This window comes from Helianthus annuus, chromosome 2 (assembly GCF_002127325.2).
Source record: "Helianthus annuus cultivar XRQ/B chromosome 2, HanXRQr2.0-SUNRISE, whole genome shotgun sequence".
Lineage (NCBI taxonomy): Eukaryota > Viridiplantae > Streptophyta > Magnoliopsida > Asterales > Asteraceae > Helianthus > Helianthus annuus.
In genome coordinates, this window is record NC_035434.2 from 170,383,085 (window position 1) to 170,407,725 (window position 24,641).

At 40.7% G+C, this 24,641-nt stretch overlaps 1 protein-coding gene and 1 pseudogene across 2 annotated transcripts; one reads left to right on the forward strand and one right to left on the reverse strand.

Moving 5' to 3' along the window:
* The first annotated feature begins 2,678 nt into the window (after positions 1-2,678).
* LOC110927177 lies at positions 2,679-5,736 on the forward strand (annotated as a pseudogene).
* Positions 5,737-6,154: 418 nt separating this feature from the next.
* Positions 6,155-9,239, reverse strand: LOC110927174 (annexin D5). Of its 2 annotated transcripts, none has more exons than XM_022170795.2 (6): positions 9,051-9,239; positions 8,733-8,860; positions 8,269-8,487; positions 6,740-6,955; positions 6,569-6,658; positions 6,155-6,485 (listed from the first exon to the last, which is right to left on the reverse strand). In XM_022170795.2, exons 1-6 carry the CDS (start codon positions 9,124-9,126, stop codon positions 6,282-6,284), a joined length of 933 nt encoding a protein of 310 aa, XP_022026487.1. In that variant the 5' UTR covers positions 9,127-9,239; the 3' UTR covers positions 6,155-6,281. The 2 variants fall into 2 exon arrangements, with proteins under 2 accessions (XP_022026487.1, XP_022026486.1); XM_022170794.2 differs by having other exon boundaries at positions 8,733-8,878; positions 9,051-9,237.
* Positions 9,240-24,641: the final 15,402 nt, after the last annotated feature.

Sequence of the window (24,641 nt, forward strand, 5' to 3'; positions counted from 1 at the left end):
ATAATGAAAAAATTACATTTTTAAGAATCTCATGTGTTATACGGGTTGAGCACATGTAATTTTTATGTCGAACAAAAAAAAGTTATATCTTTATAAACTCTATGTATTATATGGATTGAATAAATCTAATTTTATATACTACATAATAAAAAAAAGTTATATTTTTAAAAACCCCATGTATTACACGAGTTGCATAAATGTAATTTTGTATGGTAAAAAATAAAAATGTTATATCTTTAAAAAATCATGTTTATTACACAGGTTAAATGAATTTAATAAAAAAATATATCGGGTGGCTACTTTTCCTGGTGTACGTAATCATTTTTCACATGATTTGCCTCCTAGGATTTTTTTTTTTGACTCGTTAACATTAATTAATTTTCCCTAAGTTATTTCTAATCTCTATATTCTTAATGATATTTCCCTAACAACTTATCCATCTTTTTTCTGTCTATAGCTCCGTTTTAATCTCCAAAATAACATCTTTAATTTTACTAAATTATTTTATAATATTACCCTCTCATTTAGAGAAATTATTATTATTTTTTTTATTATTATTATTATTATTATTAAATCTGATAAATATTTTAATATATTAGATTATCTCCTATACGAATTGTTTAAATTTATATTAAATTTAATTTTATAATTATCTTTTAATTGATGGCTTCAATGAATGATATGTGTCCCTTTATTGGTTTCTTTTATTATATAGTATAGATACGACAATAAAATGTTAAGATCATCAAATAATAAATATATATTTTAAATTTATTCTAATAAATTCTATCTACTCATTTTTTAATACCACTAGACACATGAAGTCTAAGATTAGTTGTTATTATTAATCTTTCTTTGAACCACCAACATAATAAATTGATGGTGTGACTTTTTTGGTGTAACACCAACTTTAAAAAAAAAAAGATATGTTATGTATAAAAAGAAAGAAATCATAACTTGTAGACGTTAACCATCGACCATCTTCAACCACTTGTTTGTCAACCACTAGTCACCTTGGTACGGATATCTTATATATGACCACTTCATCATCAACAAATCTTGCATCTTTTATACGTTATATCTTATATTACTTTATTCAAACTATACGGACTATCTGTTTAATTAATTCTAATAGAAATAAGACTAATTAAAATTATGTTACTAGCTGATAAGAATTTCTAGCTTTTACATTTGAGTAGAGTTTTTTATTGATTATTCTCACACGCACACACACGTGTAGGAAGTCCCAAAAAGATGTCACGTATCCAAGGTAAAAAATTGTTGCTAACACACAGTTTATCCAAAGTTTTTCTACTTTACATTTAAGTAGAGTCTTTCGAAGCGGTCTGCTGAACGAGTTGAAAAGAAGATACAATCATCAAACATGTTGTAATTAGAGGTATGAAAAAAATCCGAATCCCAAACCGAACCCGAATTATTCAAAATTTCGAATCCGAAATATCAAAAGTTTTGCATATGTCGGATGTCTGAAATTCTCGAAAATATATTTTAAAAATTGTTAAATAATGAACAATAATTAGAAATTTCGGTTATTAAAAAATAAATAATATATATGTTTTTTTAGATTTAGGATATCCGTACACGTATCCGAAATTTCTTATATCTTCAAATATCTAAAATTTCGAATACAGATTCGGATAGTGAAATCAACTATTTGAAATTTTCACATATCCGCTTTTGAACACCTTTAAACTGTTTTCCTCCATTCTTTAGCGCCACCTAAACATCTTGTACCCTCTCTCACATGTATAGCATATAGCATAAGGCTGGGTGGTGTGGCTTAGCCTCCCTGCCACATCACCATCTTTGGCGCCCCATGGCGCTCTTTCCCCATTTCCTGAGCGTTATAGGGGGGCGCTATTCTTGGCCTCCGCCAAAGAGATAGCGGGCATGAAGGGCTGCATCTGGTGGGACCCATATCTCTCTTCTTCTTCTTTTTTTTAACATAAAGGGAGCCAATTTTATTAAACACTAGCCAGGAGCTAGAGACAAAGACAGAAAACACAGATACAAAATAATACAAACTTTTCATCTGCTACTCTATTATCTCACACCATCATTGTTAAAAGGGGTACTATTTTTATCCTAAAATCTATATGGCACTTACGTAACGTGATAAAGCCCCGTAAACTTTATACCACGCCACAAAGGCTAACAAACACATTTATCCGATGGATAGTTTTGTCCAAGTCAATCACATACATAAATGACAAAACCAAAAAAATTGCACGAGTAAATTAAGGAGTTAACCAAACAAGCTTCCATAATTAGTGGAAAACCATAATTATTATACTAACCTCGATCTCCTCAAAAAGTATATCAAATTTTGTTTTTTCCCATGTATGATCTATCTCCTCAAGATTCAAACCCAGTCACCAGCACAAAAAAAAAAAAAAAAAAAAAAAAAAAAAAACCAACCAACCTGACTACTACTACAAACACTCCACTCTCATTCAAAGTAAGAATCAACATGCTTCACTACCCCACCTTGCATCACTTAACACATCCACACCACACCAACAACAAACAACCCCTTCAATTAACCACCTCTTGTCTAGGGGTGAGCAAGTTTAGGTCCGAACCGAAAATAACCGAGAACCGAACCGAAAATATACCCAACCCGACCCGAACCCAAGCACCTAGGTATTTAGATCGGTTCCAATTTTTCATATAAAATCGGGTCGGGTCGGGTCGGTTCTCGGTTCTTTTCATGGTGAAACCCGACTTTGACCTATGGACCGGAACCGACCCTATATTTAGGGTAGTGAATCGGTTCTGTATTTTGTGTTTGATCAGTTCTCAGGTCGGGTCGGATAATGATCGGGTAGGGTCGGGTTTTTCCTTTTGCTCACCCCAACTCTTGTCCCCCACTCCCATCAATCAATCATATGCCCAAAATAACCATAAATCCATAATCAAACAACAAACTTCCTCATTCTTTATACTAAAAAAGCCGGAATCTTTCTCTATTCTCATGGCTTTTCAAATACCCATCAAGAAAATCAGAGCCTCTTGCTCTGTTTTAGCCCTCCTTATACTCTTCTTAAGCTGTTCTGATTATGTATTCTGTGATCAAGATTTTGTAGATTCAGCTCCCTTAGGTTATGAAATTTCTGGGTTTAGTTACGATCACCATAAAGTTAAGAACTTGGTGTCCAAAAATGGGATTTTTAAATTAGGGTTTCTTGAGAAAGAAAACGGTGAGTTTGTTGTGGTTGTTAGGTATAATTTAGGCCCAAAAGCTGTTAATTTGCCTGTTTGGAGTGTTGGTGGTGGAGTTAGGGTTTCAGTCAACTCTACAGTCAAACTTACCATGGATGGAAGGCTAATCTTGTTTGAAAACCGTACCGGTTCGATCATTTGGACCACCGATACCTCCGGTTTAGGCGTTGAAACCGTTAGTCTCTTGAACAATGGTAATCTGGTTCTAATGGGAAGTCAAAGTAGAGTAATGTGGCAAAGCTTTGACCGGCCGACGAACGCGTTGCTCGCCGGTCAAACGCTTAGTTACCCGCGAATCCTTAGACCGCCTGCTACGAGATCGGTTACTAGTTACTATAAGCTTGTGGTTAATCCCGAAGGGATCGCGTTAATGTGGGAAAACAATGTAACGTATTGACGAACGGATTCGGTCTCGTCTGTAACGGTTAAGGAAGTTCGGTTTAACGCGAACGGCAGTGGCGAAGCTTGACCCGAATGACGGGGGGTCGAAAACGTATATACCCAAAAATTTCTATAGAACCGGGGGGTCGAAAACGTGTATACCCAAAAATTTCTGTACGAAAACTACATATATAACACTACTGAGCGAAAAGTTCGGGGGGTCGGGCGCCCCTCTCCGCCCCTTCTATACTTCGCCCCTGGCGAACGGTGTTTTGGAACTGTATGATGATATGAAAACGATTGTTTGGTCGGTATCGAGTAAGGATCTTGGTGACGGGTCGGTGAGTTTGCGGCATTTAAGAATGGATCAAGATGGGAACTTAAGGATTTATTCGTGGGACGATGATGTTCGTGCTTGGAGGATCGGTTGGCAAGCGGTGGAAGATCAATGCGATGTGTTCGGTTCTTGCGGGTTGTATAGTGTTTGTGGGTATAATTCAACCGGGCCTGTTTGCGGTTGTTTGTATTCGGATTCGTTAGATTCGGGGAATGGTGTTTCGGGGTGCAAGAAAATGGTTGATCTTGAAAACTGTAAAGCGCATACGAGTATGTTGGTTATGAAACGGACGGTTTTGTACGGGCTTTATCCGCCTCTTGACGTTGATATGATGCTAAACGAAGACGATTGTAACGATTATTGTTCTAATGACACGACTTGTTTTGCTTCGACGTCAAAAGGCGATGGGTCGGGGTTATGTACGTTGAAGAAAACCGCGTTTATTAGTGGATCTACATCCCCTGCGATTCCTTCGACTTCTTTTGTAAAAGTTTGTTTAGTCCCACAAGCGGTTGCCGCCAAGGGAGCGAAACCCGATGCCACGACGAAAGCCGTAGCTTCCCCGTTTCGAGGTAGTTATAGAACGATCGTCAGTGCGGTTGCGTTTCTCGTGCTTATGACGGTTTTGATTATTGTAGCGCTTGAAACGTTTATCGTTTTGTTTGTTTATCATAAAAGGCGAAGCGTTTCTCTAAAACGAGCAGCGAAAGGGGCTAAAACGAATCTTGAAAACAGCGCGTTAATTCGGTTATCGTATAAAGAAGTACACGAACTCACATCGGGGTTTTCGAACCCGAACCAACTCGGTTTTTTCGTGTTTAAAGGTTTACTCTTCGAAGAAACGGTTGTAGCTGCAAAGGTACTTGACGTTGCGAGTTTATCCGAAAAACAGTTTATAAAGGCGGTCTCGATCTTGGGTGGGACCCACCATCGAAATTTAGTGTCGTTAAAAGGATTTTGTTATGAACCGAAACATAAGATTCTAATCTATGAGTGTATCCCGAACGGGTCGGTTGATAAATGGTTGTTAGATGATAAAAATGAAAGAAGTTGGCAAACAAGAGTCGATATCGCGGTTGGAATTACACGCGCACTTGCGTATCTACACACCGAGTGTCAACTATGCATACCTCACGGGAACTTGAAGCTCGAAAATGTACTAATCGATGAAAATCTAGTCCCGAAAGTGACAGATTTCGGTATTAAGAGTTTTCTACAAAGTGAAGACTCGTGTTCGTCGTCTAACGAGTCTCCATCCGAGAAAGATATTTACATGCTCGGGAAGTTATTGATCGAAATCGTGGTGTTGAGTCGGGAAACGGTTGGAGACGCTTTGGATCAAGTGATGGAGAAAGTGATGCAAGAACAGAAGTATTTGGATCATGAAGATATAAGAGGGGTTGAAAGAGTGGTGAGTATATCATTGTGGTGTATGCAAAACCAGCCGTTTTTACGACCTTCGGTTGGTGAAGTGATGAAGGTTCTCGAAGGTACACTTTCCGTTGATCGACCTCCGTCGAGCTTTGCATACAGAAACGACGATGGTAGAGAGATACAAGTCGTAGATGTCGTTCGGGAAGTAGAATCGGGACGGGATCCTAAAGGGTAGTTTTGTAAGTTCATATGACCTTTGTAGTCTAACACTAGATGATAGTTTACTAGCTTTTAACTCTTTTTTCAGTGTTCGCGTTTGCACACGCGCGCACACCCTTACTCGTGATCACTGAGTGTTGAATAAACGGACGTGGTCAAACACGCCAAGACACGATTTCAAAACACAATGCCAAATTAGAGTGTTTAAAAAGCTCGCAGCTCACTCAAAACTCGCTTGAGAAAAAGCTCGAAAATAGCGTGTTTTGTTTTCGAGCCAGCTCGTTTTGTAATCGAGATGAGCTCGAGCCAAGGGTGCTCGACTCGTGGCTCGGCTCTATGGCTTGACTCGTGGCTCGATTTGATGCCTCGTATGTATATGTGTGTAAATATATATATTTTTAGCTATGTGTGTTAATTTTTTTAAGTTTATCAATATTTGTAAAAAAAACTAATGAAGAATAAAAAAATAACAAGCCGGCTCGAAGTTTCTACAAGCGGCGCTCGAGCTCGATTTTTCAGCTCGAAAAAATAAACGAGCCGAGCCGAGCTCGCGAGCCTGGCTTGGTTTGATTACAAACCTAATGCCAAACACCCTCTTAATTTCATACAAGTAAACAAGAACAATTTAGTGCACAAGTATACAAACAAACACACATCCCAACCATAAACACTACATTACACAAACAAACACCATAACAACATTAGACAAGTACAACCGATCATCGACTTAATGATTTGGGCCGAGAAGCGAGAGAAGAAAGGTCTGATAATGACCAGATGTTTCAGAGTGAACCGCATCATTCAAACTCTTCTTATACTTTTTATGGTACTCGGCCTTTATATATTGCATATCAATCTCAGTTCTCGTCACAATCACCCTTATAAGTGTTGTGTCATCGGTCCCCAAGCCCGCCATTGACTTATGTAACACCTACAAGCATTTTCAAACACCATATGAATACGAGACTCGTCATAGTGTAACGTTAAACCAAATTAACTTAAAAAAGATTTCACCTTTGCAAAATACTTTGTGGGATTTTCAGCACATTGTAAGATCGTCAAAAGTGCGCTTTTAAATAACCCTGAAGTTTCCTTCTTTACAGCCTGCAAAATGTGAAAAATGTTCAAAAACGCGTGTAAGTCATCGGTTAGCAAAATTGTGGAAGTCATGTTTCTTGTGACAACCTTTTTGAGTGATCCACCATACATGTCATGGTAACATGTGTTTATAGCAACCAAATGTGCTCTACTTCTTTCACTAAAGATTTGCACGAAAACCTTCTCGTCGGTTCCTAATTTCTTTTCACCGGCTTTGTACAACTCTTTTGCATCTTTTGCCGCCATTTCCCTATCGACTTCCATGCCTTCATACCGTGGTTTGTTCACACAAGCAAGCAAAATCTGCACAAGAAACCAATTTTTGATCAAATGATGTCTTCCTACCATCAAAAGGATAAAAAAAGGTGAGACAATATTCAAAAATGTGTAGAAACACGGTTTAGATCGATAACGTAAGATTAGTGTTAGATGTAGTCCATAGACGGAAGTTCCGAGATTAGTAACTCGGGTAGAAATTTTGGCAACATAACGTTTCCGACACAGAGTAGATTCATACCGAAAGAGTTTACATCGTTAAGGACCGGGAACGGATCAAGTGTGATCTCTCCTCTCACGCGCAACGCACCCATTTTGGTTCACTTTATATGTACCAAACTTTACGCGATGCACCGAAATCACAACTCTTATAAGTCCAGAATCCCTCCTAGACGATCAACTCAACTAGAAGGCACACTGGACTGGGGGGACTTGAAGAGGTATGGTCCCAATTCCCTGCCTACATGGCAGGGACCACACCACGTTTGCGCACACAAGGCATCCATGTCAGCGAAGCAATCCAGAAGCTTCCAGAAACTTCTAGATGATTCGCAGCTGTCACCAAAGATGCTCTATCCGACATAAAGGACAACACGTGTCACCACTCGCAGAACGCCACGTAGGCCTGCGACGAATCAGGGAGCAGAGCTGACAACACCAGTACGAGGTATCCAGCGTGGGCGAATGTGAGAACGCCACGTGTACCACTACACCTGCCGTGACAGAGCAGACCAAGAGGATATTCCTCTTGGTCGGACAGCTGGCACGCGCCCACAGCTGGCACAGCTGCTCCTTCCTTCTTCACCCTCCGGCTATAAATAGGACCCTTCATCATTCAGGTTCAGGATCTTTACACTCCATACTCACTCTATACACACAATGTTTATTTCTCTCAGAACAGTACTTATTCTCACGCCGGAGCCTGGTTAAGAGGGAAATCCCCCTTCTCCCCCTCTTAACGAGACTAACGGTGTTTACTGTTTTGCAGATCTCTAGCCATTGTTACGAGCAAGAAAAGAGGTTGAACCCCACAGACGAAATAACCCCATCGATAAACCCTGTGTTAATCGGTGTTTCATCAACGAATGAACAGGCTATATATAAGCACTCCCATTCGTTTGAATCCTTCAAACGAATGGGACACAATCGATTGACTATTTTAATCGATTGTCACATTCGTTTGATATTTTCAAGCGAATGGACCATGTTCATTCGCTTACAAACACTCACACATACATATTCAGTATAGATTCAATCTAACCTATTCGTACAGTAACGGACACACATTATGCACTAACAAAATGAAACTTGGTAAAACAAAAAACTAGTAAAGATTCGACCTTTTCGTGATCCCCAGAAGCTTGACGCTTGATGTCATGTTCAAGATGAGATCCAAAAGTCGAGTGGTAAATTTGCGTAAGCGTTAGTAACTGGGTAGATGTTCGCGAGCATATGATTTCGGTTACCGCTTCAAGATTAAGAAAATCACTGGTCAATCCTTGTTTCAATATAACGGCATCCCGTCCTGCTGGATCATGCATCCAAAGCAAAACTGCAGTCTGTGACACCATTTCCAATAGTCAAAGTCAAACATAACACTTTCAAGATTCAAATTTCACTCTCAAGATTTCATCTTTTCTGGTCAATATTTTTTCACAATAATTACATTTCTAATACATCAGTATATAAAACAAACCCATCTCAAAAATCACACTTATTCTCATCAATTTTGAAATTCCAAATTGGGAAGTTTGACTCATCAAAGTCAAAACTGTGCTCTGTAACTGTAACTGACTAACTATACCTCTAACTTGCCACTAAGTTCAGAAGACAAACGTTTAAGAATGTCCTCAGAATACATCGTCTCGTATTCTTGTCGAATACACGCCCGCTGCGTTGCATCTCGATGCGCAAGTATACCGATCACTGCCGCTGTATCACACCCAAAACCTGATCAAATCCAAAAAAAAAAAAAAAAAAAAAAAAAATTGATGTTCATATCACATGGATCAAGAATTCAAGATCTGATCAAAATTCAAAACCATCAGTTTCTATAACTTGACAATTCTTTATTCTAATCTGATCAAAAAGATGTTGACTAATTGAAAGTCAAAGTGTTTACCTTTGAAGGCTTTATGTAATTGAATTGCATCATCTCTTGGAGAAAGTGGTACAGGAGGAACAGTTAGAGTGGCCATGATGGATGAATATGATAGAAATGAAGAGGATCAAGTGCTTCAAATGGGTCAAGATCAAATACGGTTTTGCTTGTCAATCACGCGAGATGTGTTGACTTTTTATTTGTTAACTACTTTGAGTCATGGTGACAAGATTATTTAAATATGTAAATGTGGGTCTTGGAAGTTATGATATGTTTAAAAACTGAAAACCATGTTCACAGAAAAAGTGTATGGGGAAAGGAATTTTAAATAGTATGAAGGTGGGGTGTTACTGGAAGCAGTCTCTTTATTTTTACGGGGTAGAGGTAAGACTGTCTGCATCAGTGCATCTTACCTTACTCAGACCCTATTTTAGCTTTGCTATTGATGGGATTTATTGAGTATGATGATGATGACGTGTTCACGAACTGTTCATGAATACCGAATGAAATTTTATGTTGGTATTCGTTTGTTAAGGAAATGAATATGTTTGTGTTCGTTTGTTAATTTTAGGCAACGAACATTCATGAACACAAACTAACATAAACTATTGTCCATGAACACAAGTGTTAACAAACGAACACAAACAAGCGTTCATGGGCAGAATATATTATACATTGATACTTATTAAATATTTTATTTATCGGAATTTTGAAGTATTTATATAAAATATAAAATTTAAAAACACTAATGAACTATTGAACACAATCGAACATAAACGTACACATTACCGAACATTCACGAACATAAATGAATAAATACGGCTTATGTTAATAAACTTCCCGCCAACCAGTTCACGAATTATTTGTTGATTGTTTGGTTCGTTTGGAGCCCTTCAACCAACGTATTGTTAACAAGTGTGTTGTGTTTTAAGAAATAAAAGAAAAAAATTAAAAAAAAAATAAATAAATAATCGTCACATGTGATTGGCGGAGTACAATAGACACCACCCACCCTTGTTTCTCATATTTAAAAGTGGTTTTTGAATATTGGATGGTTCTCGTTTAAACTTTCATCAAAGAATTCATTTTATTTAATACTAGTATTAAGTCTCTGTATTTCAGCGGTTATTATAAAACTGTGTCAAGTAATACCAATGTTATACCACTGTCAGCAACCACCAACACCAGAAAAGCTCGTAAAAACAAATTAAATAAAAACGAAAAAAATAACTCGAGCGAAAAGCAGACGTAAAATCTTTTAATCATGAATGCTCGTTGCAAAGAAATTAAACCGAAACGTAATACATAGAAAATATAACTAAGTCCATCCAGAACTCACGCGTTAGTCGAACTTGTTAAACGGAGAAAAATAGATGTGTTGTGACGGGCCAGTCAAACGGGAAAAATATACGAAAAAAATGTTGAACCTCACACGCACGTTGCGGTGCATTAACTCACAAAATTTAGAACGAAACGAAAAAGTTGGGAAAGATGATAAGTATGGTGGACCAAAATTGAAATAAAAAAGAGTTAGGATTAAATTGCAAAAATGAAAAACTTTGGGTTAAAAGTAAAAAAACAAATGGTCTAAAATGCAAGATTAAAGTTATTTATTAATCATAGATAAAGATAAGGATAAAAATAAATGATATCTATATATTAGAGCATTCTCATTCAATCAATCAAATTATACATACATTTCACTAAACAAAACAACTCCTATATCAATATATTTTCACTAAAAACAAATATTTTTTCTCTCTCCTTTTCAATTAAATAATATTATCATTACATTTTTCCCTCTCCTTCACTCACAACCACTTTCAATATATATTAAAAAAAATATACTGGGTAAACAGTGTCCCCCAAATATACAGATGAACAATAACATTTTCTCTCTCCTCCACTCACAACCATTTTTTATACCCTTTATAATATAAAAACTACCCCTCACATATTTTGATGGTTTGGATGAGAATGCTCTTAGTTATTAATATATTGATATTAAAAGAAATTTATTAAGTTTATTAAATAATTATAAATAAAATTTCTAAGGTTGAAGGAGAGAATGATATGTGGCATTATTTGGAGTCTTTTATTATAAGTTAGATTAGATATAAAAGGTTATTATAGTCATTTTATTTCCCTTACACGTGCGATCTTCTAATAATTTATTTGTCTTCTAGTCTGGTTTATACTATTAAAGTCGTTTACGGATCTGAACCTAAACGTTTTTTAACAGTTTAAATTACACTAAATCCGTCTGTAATGGGGCAAGACATAAACACTAAACAAGAACAATCTAGTGTGCAAGTTTTCAAACACACATTTCCACCTTATAAAGTACATTACACAAACAAACACAATAACAATTCAAGACACATTATCGACTTAATGATTTGGGCCGAGAAGCGAGAGAAGAAAGGTCCGATAATGACCAGACGTCTCAGAGTGAACCGCATCATTCAAACTCTTGTTGTACTTTTTACGGTACTCTGCCTTTATATATTGCATATCAATCTCGGCTCTTGTCACAATCACCCTTATAAGTCTTGTGTCAAAGGTCCCTAAGCCTTTCATTGCCTTATATAACATCTACAAACATTTTAAATTCAATGAGTATAAAACAATCATATTACAACATTAAATGGATTTAACCGAATAAAGATTTCACCTTTGCAAAGTACTTTGCGGGATTTTCAGCACATTGTAAGATTGTCAAAAGCGCGGTTTTAAATAACCCTGACGTTTCCTTCTTTACGGCCTGCAAAATGGTCAAAAACGCATGTAAGTCATTGGTTAGCAAAATATTAGATATGCTTTCATGTTTCTTGTGAGAACCTTTTTGAGTGATCCACCATACATGTCATGGTAACATGTGTTTATAGCAACCAAATGTGCTCTACTTCTTTCGCTAAAAATTTGCACGAAGACCTTCTCATCGGGACGAAATTTCAGATCAACGGGGGGAGGATGTGACACCCCAGGAAAATCAGTGAACAATACAGTTTACCTAGCTTCCTCAGTGAGTGCATACCAAATTTCGGGACGAAATTTCCAATTAGTTGGGGATAATGTGACAACTCGAACCTTAGACTTACTGTGATGTAACACTACGTGCCTATGACACTTTGAGTTAATGAATGTTATGATGTTACGTACTTATGTGAACATATAATTATGTGACTACGTGTGTTATTATGTGCTATATGATTTAATGAGAATGCATATGTTATGTGAATCAAATGTTAACCCAACCGCATACAAGCCCATTCGGGCCACACACCCAACTCGAGACCACAAGGCGGCCCAAGTGAGGTTCCGGCCCACTCCTCTTATACGTATGCATACACAACTAGGGTTGCTAGTTTTCACAATTCTCCTTGCAACCAAGAACACACACACGCACAAACTCTCTCTCTCAACTCGGAACCAAGGGCTGCCGAAGTGATACACGCATCGAAGCTTGTTGAATCCGGATCCCTTCTCTCCATCTCGGTTAGTTTGAGTTTATGATTTTCTGTTTTGTTGTGATGTCGTGTATGGTTTGATCAATCGGTCCAAGTATATGATAAACCGATTAGAGTTGCATGATATTAAACTAGGGCCGGTTAGATTGTTGGTCGATTAGATTATGTTGTTTATGCTTGGTCCTCGGATTGATTGTAAGATGATAGATGTGATCAGGTTTTTGTATGAATGATAACCGGTTAGGTTGCATGCTAGTCCGATGATATGATTATGACTCGGTTTAGATTTGTGTGCTAATCCGATTAGTTGTTTGATGCTGTTATGAACATGCTAATGATGATGATTATGAAGGTGTTATGAATACGATTGAATGCTGAATAAACATTGTTTGATCTGATTTCCGAAACTGCCTAAGTTGTTTGCTAGAATCACGGAAATGATTGTTACAGGAATTATGGAAACCAGTTACACACACGGTTGCGACTCAGATTGCGAGTCGAAACCTCACAGTCTCGACTCGAGACCACTAGACCACTAACAGCACAAGCCGAAACCATGGTTGCGAGTCCCGTTGCGACTCGTAACCGGACCATGACGAACCGAAACCACGGTTGCGAGTCCCGTTGCGACTCGTAACCGGACCTTAACAACTCGAGACCAGCTCCGATTGCGACTCGAGAACATCACCGTTACGAGTCCCGTTGCGACTCGGGATCTCCTCGTTGCGACTCGAGACGGACCATACTGTTGTTGGACTTTTACTATTTCAGGCCCAACTGTTTTGGGCCGGACACTTGGCCATTTGTTTAACTGTTTGTTTTGGGCTGCTATTGGAATACGTGTACATTGCCATGATCAATACGTGTTAGTAACCTACGTGCTTTATACGAACCTGACTTGCATAATAACCATGATAGGACGTGGTTGACCATTTACTTGCTACCTGTACTCTTTGTGTATCTGCCGAGCAAACCAAGGTGAGTTCACACAGCCAAGGCATGGGATTCCCGGGTTGGGAATTGGGTTGGATATGTTGGAAAGAATTACTCGTACTTACGCATACTCTAGACTATAGACCATCGTCCTCAGGTAGTCAGGACACGTTACGTAAAGCCTACGTAACCCAGTAAAATTGCCATTTGTCTCCCGGGTCGGGAGGACACGTTACGTAAAGCCTACGTAACCCAATACCATCTACTGGCTTCCGGATCGGAAGGCCACGCTGCGTAAAGCCTACGTAGCCCCCACGCGTACCATGTCCTCGGGGAAGGGCACGTCACGTAAAGCCTACGTGACCCTGTACGTTTTCCTGTTCTCGGTAAAGAAGAACACATGGTCGGAAGTTAGTCTAGTAAGTACCGTTAATGAGAAGCCCTCATTAGCCAGGATAAACATGGGAAGCCCCCACCAGTAATATGAACACAAGGTTTGGGAAGCCCCCACCTTTAGTACACACTAGTCTGGGAAACCCCCACTAGTTAAACATGCACACTACACTATGAACTTACTGTGAACTCGCTCAACTAGTTTGTTGATTATTTGCTGCATGCCTTGCAGGACCTTAGGTATACTGGGAGCTTGCACAGGGAGGAGCAGGTCGTTGTGGGAATACGGATCGTGGATAAACAATTGAACGTATAACTATTTTTAGTTACATTACTATGCTTCCGCTACTTAAACGATGTTTGGTTTTGAAACATCAATCATGTCATGATGATTTACATTAATTACTTTTATTATTAAATGCTATGTTTGATATGATTGATGGCTTGATCCTGGTCAGTCACGCTCCCAAGTGGTGGTACTCCGCGGGTGGATTTTGGGGGGGGGGTGTGACAGATTGGTATTAGAGCCATTGGTTATAGAGAACTTGGTTTTAATATGGGAAAACGTTTTTATTAAAACCAGACTATAACCAGAACAGTGCTCTCAACGATCCACAACGACGCTTCGCTCCACGTGCAAGACTCGACATCCTAGGTAATAAGGTTTATGTTTATTGCCTGTTTGCTAGAATTGCTAGAACTTTGCTCGCATTACGCTTAGATACACATGATACTATAGCATGAGAATCCCTACGTGCTTACACTTTTCTGTCATCGCCCTATTCACGAACCATTCTTACCTATGCTACTTGTTACAATGAAGATCATGTCTGGAAGAATCAACATGACACAAGCCCAGCTAGAGGCTCTCGTTCAAGCTCAAGTTGCTGCGGCAGTTGCAGCAGCTCAAGCAGGTAGTATATCCTGCAGTATAGGCACACACTAGGATCTTTGGATCCTACATTAACTCTCGTATTTAACTTCGTCCTATTCGTACACAATAGGTCAACACGCGCAGCAGCCTGTCTGCACATTCAAGAACTTCATGGACTGTCGTCCAAATTCCTTCAGCGGCACAGAGGGGGCAGTGGGACTCCTCCATTGGTTTGAAAAGCTAGAATCAGTATTCGAAATGTGCGAGTGCCCTGAGGCTCGCAAGGTCAAGTTTGCCACCGGCACCTTGGAAGGAATCGCGCTAACCTGGTGGAACGCGCAAGTGCAAATTCTTGGGTTGGCAGCTGCTAACGCCACCCCATGGAACGATTTCAAGGAACTCATCAAGCGTGAGTATTGCACGCGTGAAGATATTCACAAGCTGGAAGACGAGCTGTATAATTTGAAAATGGTTGGGTCAGAGATCGAAGCGTATACTAAGCGGTCAAATGAGCTGGCCGTTCTGTGTCCAACTATGGTGGACCCTCCATACAAGCGCATTGAGATGTATCTCAAGGGATTGGCGCCAGAGATCCAGAGCCATGTTACTTCGGCTAATCTCGACAACATCCAGGAAATCCAGCGTCTCGCTCATCGCATCACTGACCAGGCAGTGGATAAGAATAAACTGCCTAAGCGTGTCAACGCTACTGCTACAGTCACTCCTTCAGCTACTCCTGCTACTACTAGCGAAAGCAAAAGAAAATGGGATGGAGATTCCAGCAGGGGTTCAGCGACCGTTCAGCCACAAGCTCAGCAGCAGAAGATTGACCACTACCAGAGCCCCAGTCAGCAATCCTCTGGTGGTCACAGACAGAGGAGATATCAGGGAAGTCAACCTAAGTGCCACAATTGCCACAGACATCACAATGGCCCGTGTAACAAGGGTCGTTGTCAAAGGTGTCTCAAGATGGGGCACGAGGCTAAAGACTGTAGGAGCCCTCGTCCTGCAAATCAGAACCAGCAACCACAACAACCAGCTCCACAGAACCAGCAGCAGCAGCCACAGCGTGGAAACCGGGGATGTTTTCAGTGTGGGGCTGAAGGTCATTTCAAACGCGACTGCCCTCAGTTGAACCAGAATCGCAACAACAATAACCAGGGCAACGGGAATAACAACGGGGGAAACAACAACAACGGCAATGAAGCTCGTGGTCGTGCATTCGTACTAGGTCGAGGCGACGCAGTGAACGATCCCAACGTAGTTATGGGTAAGTTTCTCCTCGACAATATTTACGTTACTGTTTTGTTTGATTCGGGTGCGGATACAAGCTATATGTCTGTGAAAATGTGTCAACTGCTAAAACGTGCACCAACACTTTTACCCACCAAACATGTAATAGAGTTAGCTAACGGTAAAAGACTAGAAGCCACGCACGTAGTTCAGGGTTGTAATCTTATCCTAGCTGGCCAAGCCTTCTCTATTGATCTCATTCCCATAGTTTTGGGTAGCTTCGACGTCGTGATTGGGATGGATTGGCTATCCCAACACCAGGCAGAAATCTTGTGCAGTGAGAAGATAATTCGCATTCCTCGTTCTAGTCAGGGACCTCTCGAAGTACAAGGCGACAAGAGTGGTGCAGTGGTTGGCATCATCTCTTTCTTGAAGGCTCAGAAATGCTTACGTAAGGGTCACACAGCCATTTTGGCTCTTGTTTCAGATGTATCGACGAAGGAAAAGAGACTGGAAGATATACCAGTTGTACGTGATTACCCTCAGGTGTTTCCTGAAGACTTACCTGGCTTACCGCCTCATCGTCAGGTCGAATTTCAAATCGAGCTCGCTCCAGGGGCAGCACCCATAGCTCGCGCAACATATCGTCTAGCTCCATCAGAATTGGAGGAACTGTCAAAGCAACTGCAAGAGCTCTTGGAAAAGGGTTTCATTCGTCCAAGCTCTTCGCCTTGGGGAGCTCCAGTGCTTTTCGTGAAAAAGAAAGACGGTACGTTCAGGATGTGTATCGACTACCGTGAACTCAACAAAGTGACGGTGAAGAACCGTTATCCTCTTCCACGCATAGACGACTTATTCGACCAGTTGCAAGGGTCGTGTTACTATTCGAAGATAGACTTGAGGTCTGGTTACCATCAGCTGAGAGTCCGGGATGAGGACGTCTCCAAGACAGCCTTCAGAACTCGTTATGGTCACTACGAGTTTCTTGTCATGCCGTTCGGGTTAACGAACGCGCCTGCCGTATTTATGGATCTTATGAACAAGGTGTGCAAACCCTATCTCGACAAGTTCGTCATTGTTTTCATCGACGACATTCTTATTTACTCCAAGAGTTAGGAGGAACACGAGCAGCATCTTCGCCTTATATTGGAACTCCTTCGGAAGGAACAGCTGTACGCCAAGCTTTCTAAATGCGACTTCTGGCTTCGTGAAGTCCACTTCTTAGGCCATGTGGTGAACAGGGATGGGATCCATGTCGATCCATCCAAGGTAGACTCGATCAGGAACTGGCCTGCACCGCGTACGCCAACAGAAATACGCCAATTCTTGGGTTTGGCGGGTTACTACAGACGGTTTATTAAAGACTTTTCGAAGATTGCTCAGCCGCTTACGTTACTGACACAGAAGGGTGTTACCTATCGCTGGGGAGAACCCCAGGAGACTGCTTTTCAGCACTTAAAGGATAGACTTTGCAGTGCACCTATCCTCTCCTTGCCAGAGGGCACAGATGACTTCGTGGTATATTGTGATGCATCCATTCGGGGACTTGGATGTGTGTTAATGCAACGCGACAAGGTTATCGCTTACGCCTCTCGTCAACTCAAGGTTCATGAACGCAACTACACGACGCACGATTTAGAGCTGGGAGCTGTTGTTTTCGCGCTTAAGATATGGCGACACTACCTGTACGGTACCAGGTGCACGATTTACACCGATCACAGGAGTCTCGAGCATATCCTTAAGCAGAAGGACTTGAACATGCGTCAACGAAGATGGGTCGAACTACTAAACGATTACGAATGCGCCATCAAGTATCATCCAGGCAAAGCCAATGTTGTGGCTGATGCCCTCAGTCGAAAGGACACCTTACCGAAGCGCGTGCGAGCGCTACAGCTTACGATTCAGTCCAGTCTTCCTGCTCAGATACGAGCTGCTCAGACAGAAGCACTGAAGCCCGAAAACGTCAAGGCTGAAGCCTTACGCGGCTCACGACAACGAATGGAACTAAAGGAAGACGGCGCCTACTATGTAACGGGGCGTATTTGGGTCCCACTTTATGGTGGTCTACGCGAACTTGTGATGGACGAAGCACACAAGTCTCGCTATTCGGTACATCCAGGGTCGGATAAAATGTACCACGATATTAGCACTACTTATTGGTGGCCTAGTATGAAGGCCCACATCGCTACGTACGTTGGAAAGTGCTTGATCTGTGCGAGAGTCAAGGTTGAATATCAGAAACCAGCTGGCCTGCTTCAGCAGCCTAAGATACCACAATGGAAATGGGAAGAAATTTCCATGGATTTCGTTACAGGCCTACCTAGATCCCAGCGTGGGAATGATACCATATGGGTGATCGTGGATCGACTCACCAAGTCTGCACACTTCCTACCTATAAAGGAAACGGATAAGTTCTCCACTCTCGCAGACGTCTATCTTAAAGAAGTTGTTTCGAGGCACGGGGTGCCCACATCCATCATTTCGGATCGCGATGCACGATTCACGTCAGAACTTTGGCAAGCAATGCACAAATCTTTCGGCTCAAGGTTAGACATGAGCACGGCATATCATCCTCAGACGGATGGGCAGTCTGAGCGAACGATTCAAACTCTAGAAGACATGCTTCGGGCATGCGTTATCGATTTCGGCAACGGCTGGGAAAAGCATCTCCCTTTGGTGGAGTTCTCGTATAATAATAGTTATCATACCAGCATTCAAGCCGCTCCATTCGAGGCATTGTACGGGCGTAAATGCCGGTCACCTCTCTGTTGGGCAGAGGTGGGGGATAGTCAGATCACGGGTCCAGAGATAGTAGTGGACGCCACAGAAAAGATCGCACAGATACGACAACGCATGGCGGCAGCACGCGACCGTCAGAAAGCCTACGCGTACAAGCGTAGAAAGCCTTTGGAATTTCAGGTCGGGGACCGGGTTTTATTGAAAGTCTCACCCTGGAAGGGTGTGGTTCGTTTTGGCAAACGGGGCAAACTGAATCCGCGGTACGTCGGACCATTCGAAATCATAGAAAAGATTGGCAAAGTAGCATACAAGTTGAACCTACCAGCTGAACTCGGGGCAGTTCACAATGTCTTTCATGTATCGAACTTAAAGAAGTGCCTATCAGATGAAAACCTCATCATTCCTTTTAAGGAACTCACTATCGACGAGCGGTTGCAGTTCGTCGAGGAACCAGTGGAAATCACGGACCGGGATGTGAAGGTCCTCAAACACAAGAGAATCCCTCTTGTTCGAGTTCGTTGGAACTCCAAACGTGGCCCAGAGTACACCTGGGAACGCGAAGACAGGATGACAGAAAAGTACCCCCAGTTATTCGAAACCAATGCAACCACTACTGAGGCTGAAGCTACTACTTCGGAATTTCGGGACGAAATTCCAGATCAACGGGGGGAGGATGTGACACCCCAGGAAAATCAGTGAACAATACAGTTTACCTAGCTTCCTCAGTGAGTGCATACCAAATTTCAGGACGAAATTTCCAATTAGTTGGGGATAATGTGACAACTCGAACCTTAGACTTACTGTGATGTAACACTACGTGCCTATGACACTTTGAGTTAATGAATGTTATGATGTTACGTACTTATGTGAACATATAATTATGTGACTACGTGTGTTATTATGTGCTATATAATTTAATGAGAATGCATATGTTATGTGAATCAAATGTTAACCCAACCGCATACAAGCCCATTCGGGCCACACACCCAACTCGAGACCACAAGGCGGCCCAAGTGAGGTTCCGGCCCACTCCTCTTATACGTATGCATACACAACTAGGGTTGCTAGTTTTCACAATTCTCCTTGCAACCAAGAACACACACACGCACAAACTCTCTCTCTCAACTCGAAACCAAGGGCTGCCGAAGTGATACACGCATTGAAGCTTGTTGAATCCGGATCCCTTCTCTCCATCTCGGTTAGTTTGAGTTTATGATTTTCTGTTTTGTTGTGATGTCGTGTATGGTTTGATCAATCGGTCCAAGTATATGATAAACCGATTAGAGTTGCATGATATTAAACTAGGGCCGGTTAGATTGTTGGTCGATTAGATTATGTTGTTTATGCTTGGTCCTCGGATTGATTGTAAGATGATAGATGTGATCAGGTTTTTGTATGAATGATAACCGGCTAGGTTGCATGCTAGTCCGATGATATGATTATGACTCGGTTTAGATTTGTGTGCTAATCCGATTAGTTGTTTGATGCTGTTATGAACATGCTAATGATGATGATTATGAAGGTGTTATGAATACGATTGAATGCTGAATAAACATTGTTTGATCTGATTTCCGAAACTGCCTAAGTTGTTTGCTAGAATCACGGAAATGATTGTTACAGGAATTATGGAAACCAGTTACACACACGGTTGCGACTCAGATTGCGAGTCGAAACCTCACAGTCTCGACTCGAGACCACTAGACCACTAACAGCACAAGCCGAAACCATGGTTGCGAGTCCCGTTGCGACTCGTAACCGGACCATGACGAACCGAAACCACGGTTGCGAGTCCCGTTGCGACTCGTAACCGGACCTTAACAACTCGAGACCAGCTCCGATTGCGACTCGAGAACATCACCGTTACGAGTCCCGTTGCGACTCGAGACGGACCACACTGTTGTTGGACTTTTACTATTTCAGGCCCAACTGTTTTGGGCCGGACACTTGGCCATTTGTTTAACTGTTTGTTTTGGGCTGCTATTGGAATACGTGTACATTGCCATGATCAATACGTGTTAGTAACCTACGTGCTTTATACGAACCTGACTTGCATAATAACCATGATAGGACGTGGTTGACCATTTACTTGCTACCTGTACTCTTTGTGTATCTGCCGAGCAAACCAAGGTGAGTTCACACAGCCAAGGCATGGGATTCCCGGGTTGGGAATTGGGTTGGATATGTTGGAAAGAATTACTCGTACTTACGCATACTCTATACTATAGACCATCGTCCTCAGGTAGTCAGGACACGTTACGTAAAGCCTACGTAACCCAGTAAAATTGCCATTTGTCTCCCGGGTCGGGAGGACACGTTACGTAAAGCCTACGTAACCCAATACCATCTACTGGCTTCCGGATCGGAAGGCCACGCTGCGTAAAGCCTACGTAGCCCCCACGCGTACCATGTCCTCGGGGAAGGGCACGTCACGTAAAGCCTACGTGACCCTGTACGTTTTCCTGTTCTCGGTAAAGAAGAACACATGGTCGGAAGTTAGTCTAGTAAGTACCGTTAATGAGAAGCCCTCATTAGCCAGGATAAACATGGGAAGCCCCCACCAGTAATATGAACACAAGGTTTGGGAAGCCCCCACCTTTAGTACACACTAGTCTGGGAAACCCCCACTAGTTAAACATGCACACTACACTATGAACTTACTGTGAACTCGCTCAACTAGTTTGTTGATTATTTGCTGCATGCCTTGCAGGACCTTAGGTATACTGGGAGCTTGCACAGGGAGGAGCAGGTCGTTGTGGGAATACGGATCGTGGATAAACAATTGAACGTATAACTATTTTTAGTTACATTACTATGCTTCCGCTACTTAAACGATGTTTGGTTTTGAAACATCAATCATGTCATGATGATTTACATTAATTACTTTTATTATTAAATGCTATGTTTGATATGATTGATGGCTTGATCCTGGTCAGTCACGCTCCCAAGCGGTGGTACTCCGCGGGTGGATTTTGGGGGGGGGGTGACAAGAAATGTACCCGTTCCGAATCAAATGTGTGTTTTTTGTGGCGAGTATGGTGAATCGTGCGATCACATTTTTGTTTCGTGCCATTTTGCACAAATGGTGTGGCAGAACTTGGCGGGTTGGTTTAAATTACAACCGATTATTGCGTTTGGTATTAAGGACCTTCTCACACTACATGGATTCAGTTCGGGCTTGCGGAGAAGGAAAGTTATTCATGCTATAGTCTTGGTGGCTTTTTGGTGTATATGGAAGTTGAGGAATGAGATAGTATTCAGACAGGCGGTCCCAAATCTCACGAGAACTCTTGATGAAATAAAGTCGGTGGCATACTTATGGATCAAAAATCGAGCTAAAGCATCAACATTAACATGGGAAGATTGGAGTCGGTTTAATCTAGGACGTATGTGATGTAATAATGATATAGCGTTTTGGTTTGGTTTGATTGTGTAAAGGTAATTCGGTGTACATTTTGGTGTGTAGCATCTTGCTACTGTTAATAAAATTTTCTGTCGGCCGTTCAAAAAAAAAAGATTTAAATAATCTCAACTTTCTTAATTTGGTTGATAATAATCGTAACTTGGTTATGCCGATAATAATCCGAGCTGGTCCACTTTTGACCGATAACAGTCCACTGTTAAAAATAGCTTAACGGAGTTAAATGTTTTTCTGAATTACAAACCGATGTTTAACGAATTTTGATCAGAACGAGGATATGAGTCGATTTATGTAAAACTTACTTCGAAACGGTGTTCCAAACGGCTTGATTTTTTTAATTGGAAGTTTAAACACCCGAATTGAAACATCGTTTTCGTCGTTTGGGGCAATATTTCGAGGTAAATTTTACATCAATCAACCCATATCCTCGTTCTAATCAAAAGCCCTAAAACATCGGTTTGTAACTCGGAAAAAAAAACCTAACTCCATTAAACTATTTTTAACGAAGACTATTATTGGCCAAAAGTGGACCAGTTTGGATTATTATCGGCAAATAACTGAGTTGGGATTATTATTGGCCAAATTGAAAAGTTGAGATTATTAAAATCCAATTTGCCGAAGTTATTATATGTTTAAAAATTGAAAACCATGTTCACAGAAAAAGTGTATGGGAAAAGGAATTTTAAGTGATCAAATTGAAATAAGAATGATGAATGTATGTGTTTTGGTTATTAATGTCCTGTCACGTAGGTAGTAGATTTGAACTAACTAGGGCTGTAAACGAATGCGGACAATCTTGTTCGTGTTCGTTTGTTAAAGAAATCTATGTGTTCACAAACTGTTCATGAACACTTACCGAATGAAATTTTATATTGATGTTCGTTTGTTAAGGAAATGAATGTGTTCGTGTTCGTTTGTTAGTTTTAGGCAACGAACATTCAGGAACACAAACTATTGTCCATGAACACAAGTGTTAACAAACGAACACAAACAAACGTTCATGAGTAGAATATATTATACATTGATACTTATTAAATATTTTATTTATTGGAATTTTGAAGTATTTATATAAAATGTAAAATGTAAAAACACTAATGAACTATTGAACACAATCGAACACATTACCGAACATTCACGAACATAAATGTCACGACCCCCGACCCCATCCTGGACGGAATCGGAAGCCGCGAGCAGTCAAGTGGTACCGGTGATTATTTTGAAAAACATTGCAGTGGAAATTTCATCAGGACCGTGAGTTAGGAAAAATATCAGAGTTTAGAAAACACCAGATTTTATTTATTAAATAGATGGGATAAAACCCATGTTTTACAATGGTAGCTTTAATATAAATAAATTTAATTTTATAAAACAAGATTTCTTAATTTGATTCAATTAATAAAATAAGCCACTTCTTGAAGTCCTTCAGTGTCGGATCCAATTCTTATTCCAATTTACTGTAATTACCTGAAACGCGTTTTAAAAAGGTTTTGTCAGCGGGAAATACTGAGTGAATCATTCATTTTACTGAAAACGACACATTTGTTATAATTTACAGTATCAAGAGCGATTACAATGTTTCTGATATCAAACCAACTACCCACGGTACTTTGTCACTCGACCCATTGGCCCTCTAATTGTCCAATGGTGTCTGTGATTATGGTCATATCACCCATTGGTTGCCCCAATGGTGAAGATTATCAAGCAATGTATACAAAACCCCACATACCGGCTGTAATATGGTGACTACAAAGACTTAATCCCTGTAATTATAACTTTGAAAATAATTTGGAGTTTTGTAAAACAGTTGATAAAAAGAGAATGACTCACATTATAAGCATGCAGATTCATACGGGCAAAGTTTAGTCTACAGATAAGCCTTGATATATTGCAGATATATGCAGGCAGAACTTAGCCTATTGATTAGCCTTGTAACCTAGTGCACACGAACTAGGTAAATAACTAATATAGCTTTTACGATAACTCACGAGATTAAAACCCTCACAACGAATGACAAAGTGCAATCACTTAAACATCCATCGGATTCACAACGAATGACAGAGTATTCCCCAAGTTCGGGTGGTACTAAAACATCCTGTCGGAATCACGACTAATGACAAAGGATAACACTTAAACATCCTGTCGGATAGTTTCAGTCGATCGGATATTAAATCGTAGCAGCGATCGAGTTAATACCCGGTATCGTAGCAGCGTTTCGGGATTGTGTGTTTTTGGTAGTAAAACGGCTATAACTCGAAGTGTAAGACGAATTTTTCCGTCGTTCCAACTCCAGAAATCAAGTCCCAACCACCCCTATTTATACACAAAATTTGACCCCCCTCGCGTGATGCGAGGGGTACCCCCTTGGGCGTCGCGTGGCGCGAGGGGTCACCTTGCCTCATATGGTTGCCACGTGTGTTTGGAGTTCAGCTGAGTCGACGGAATTAATATTCTCGAATTTGACAGCAAGATATGTGGATAATTGTCGAGTAGGGAATACCCCCCCTGAGTTTTAGGGGTCCTGATCCTGATTCTGGGTATTCTGAAAATTTTAG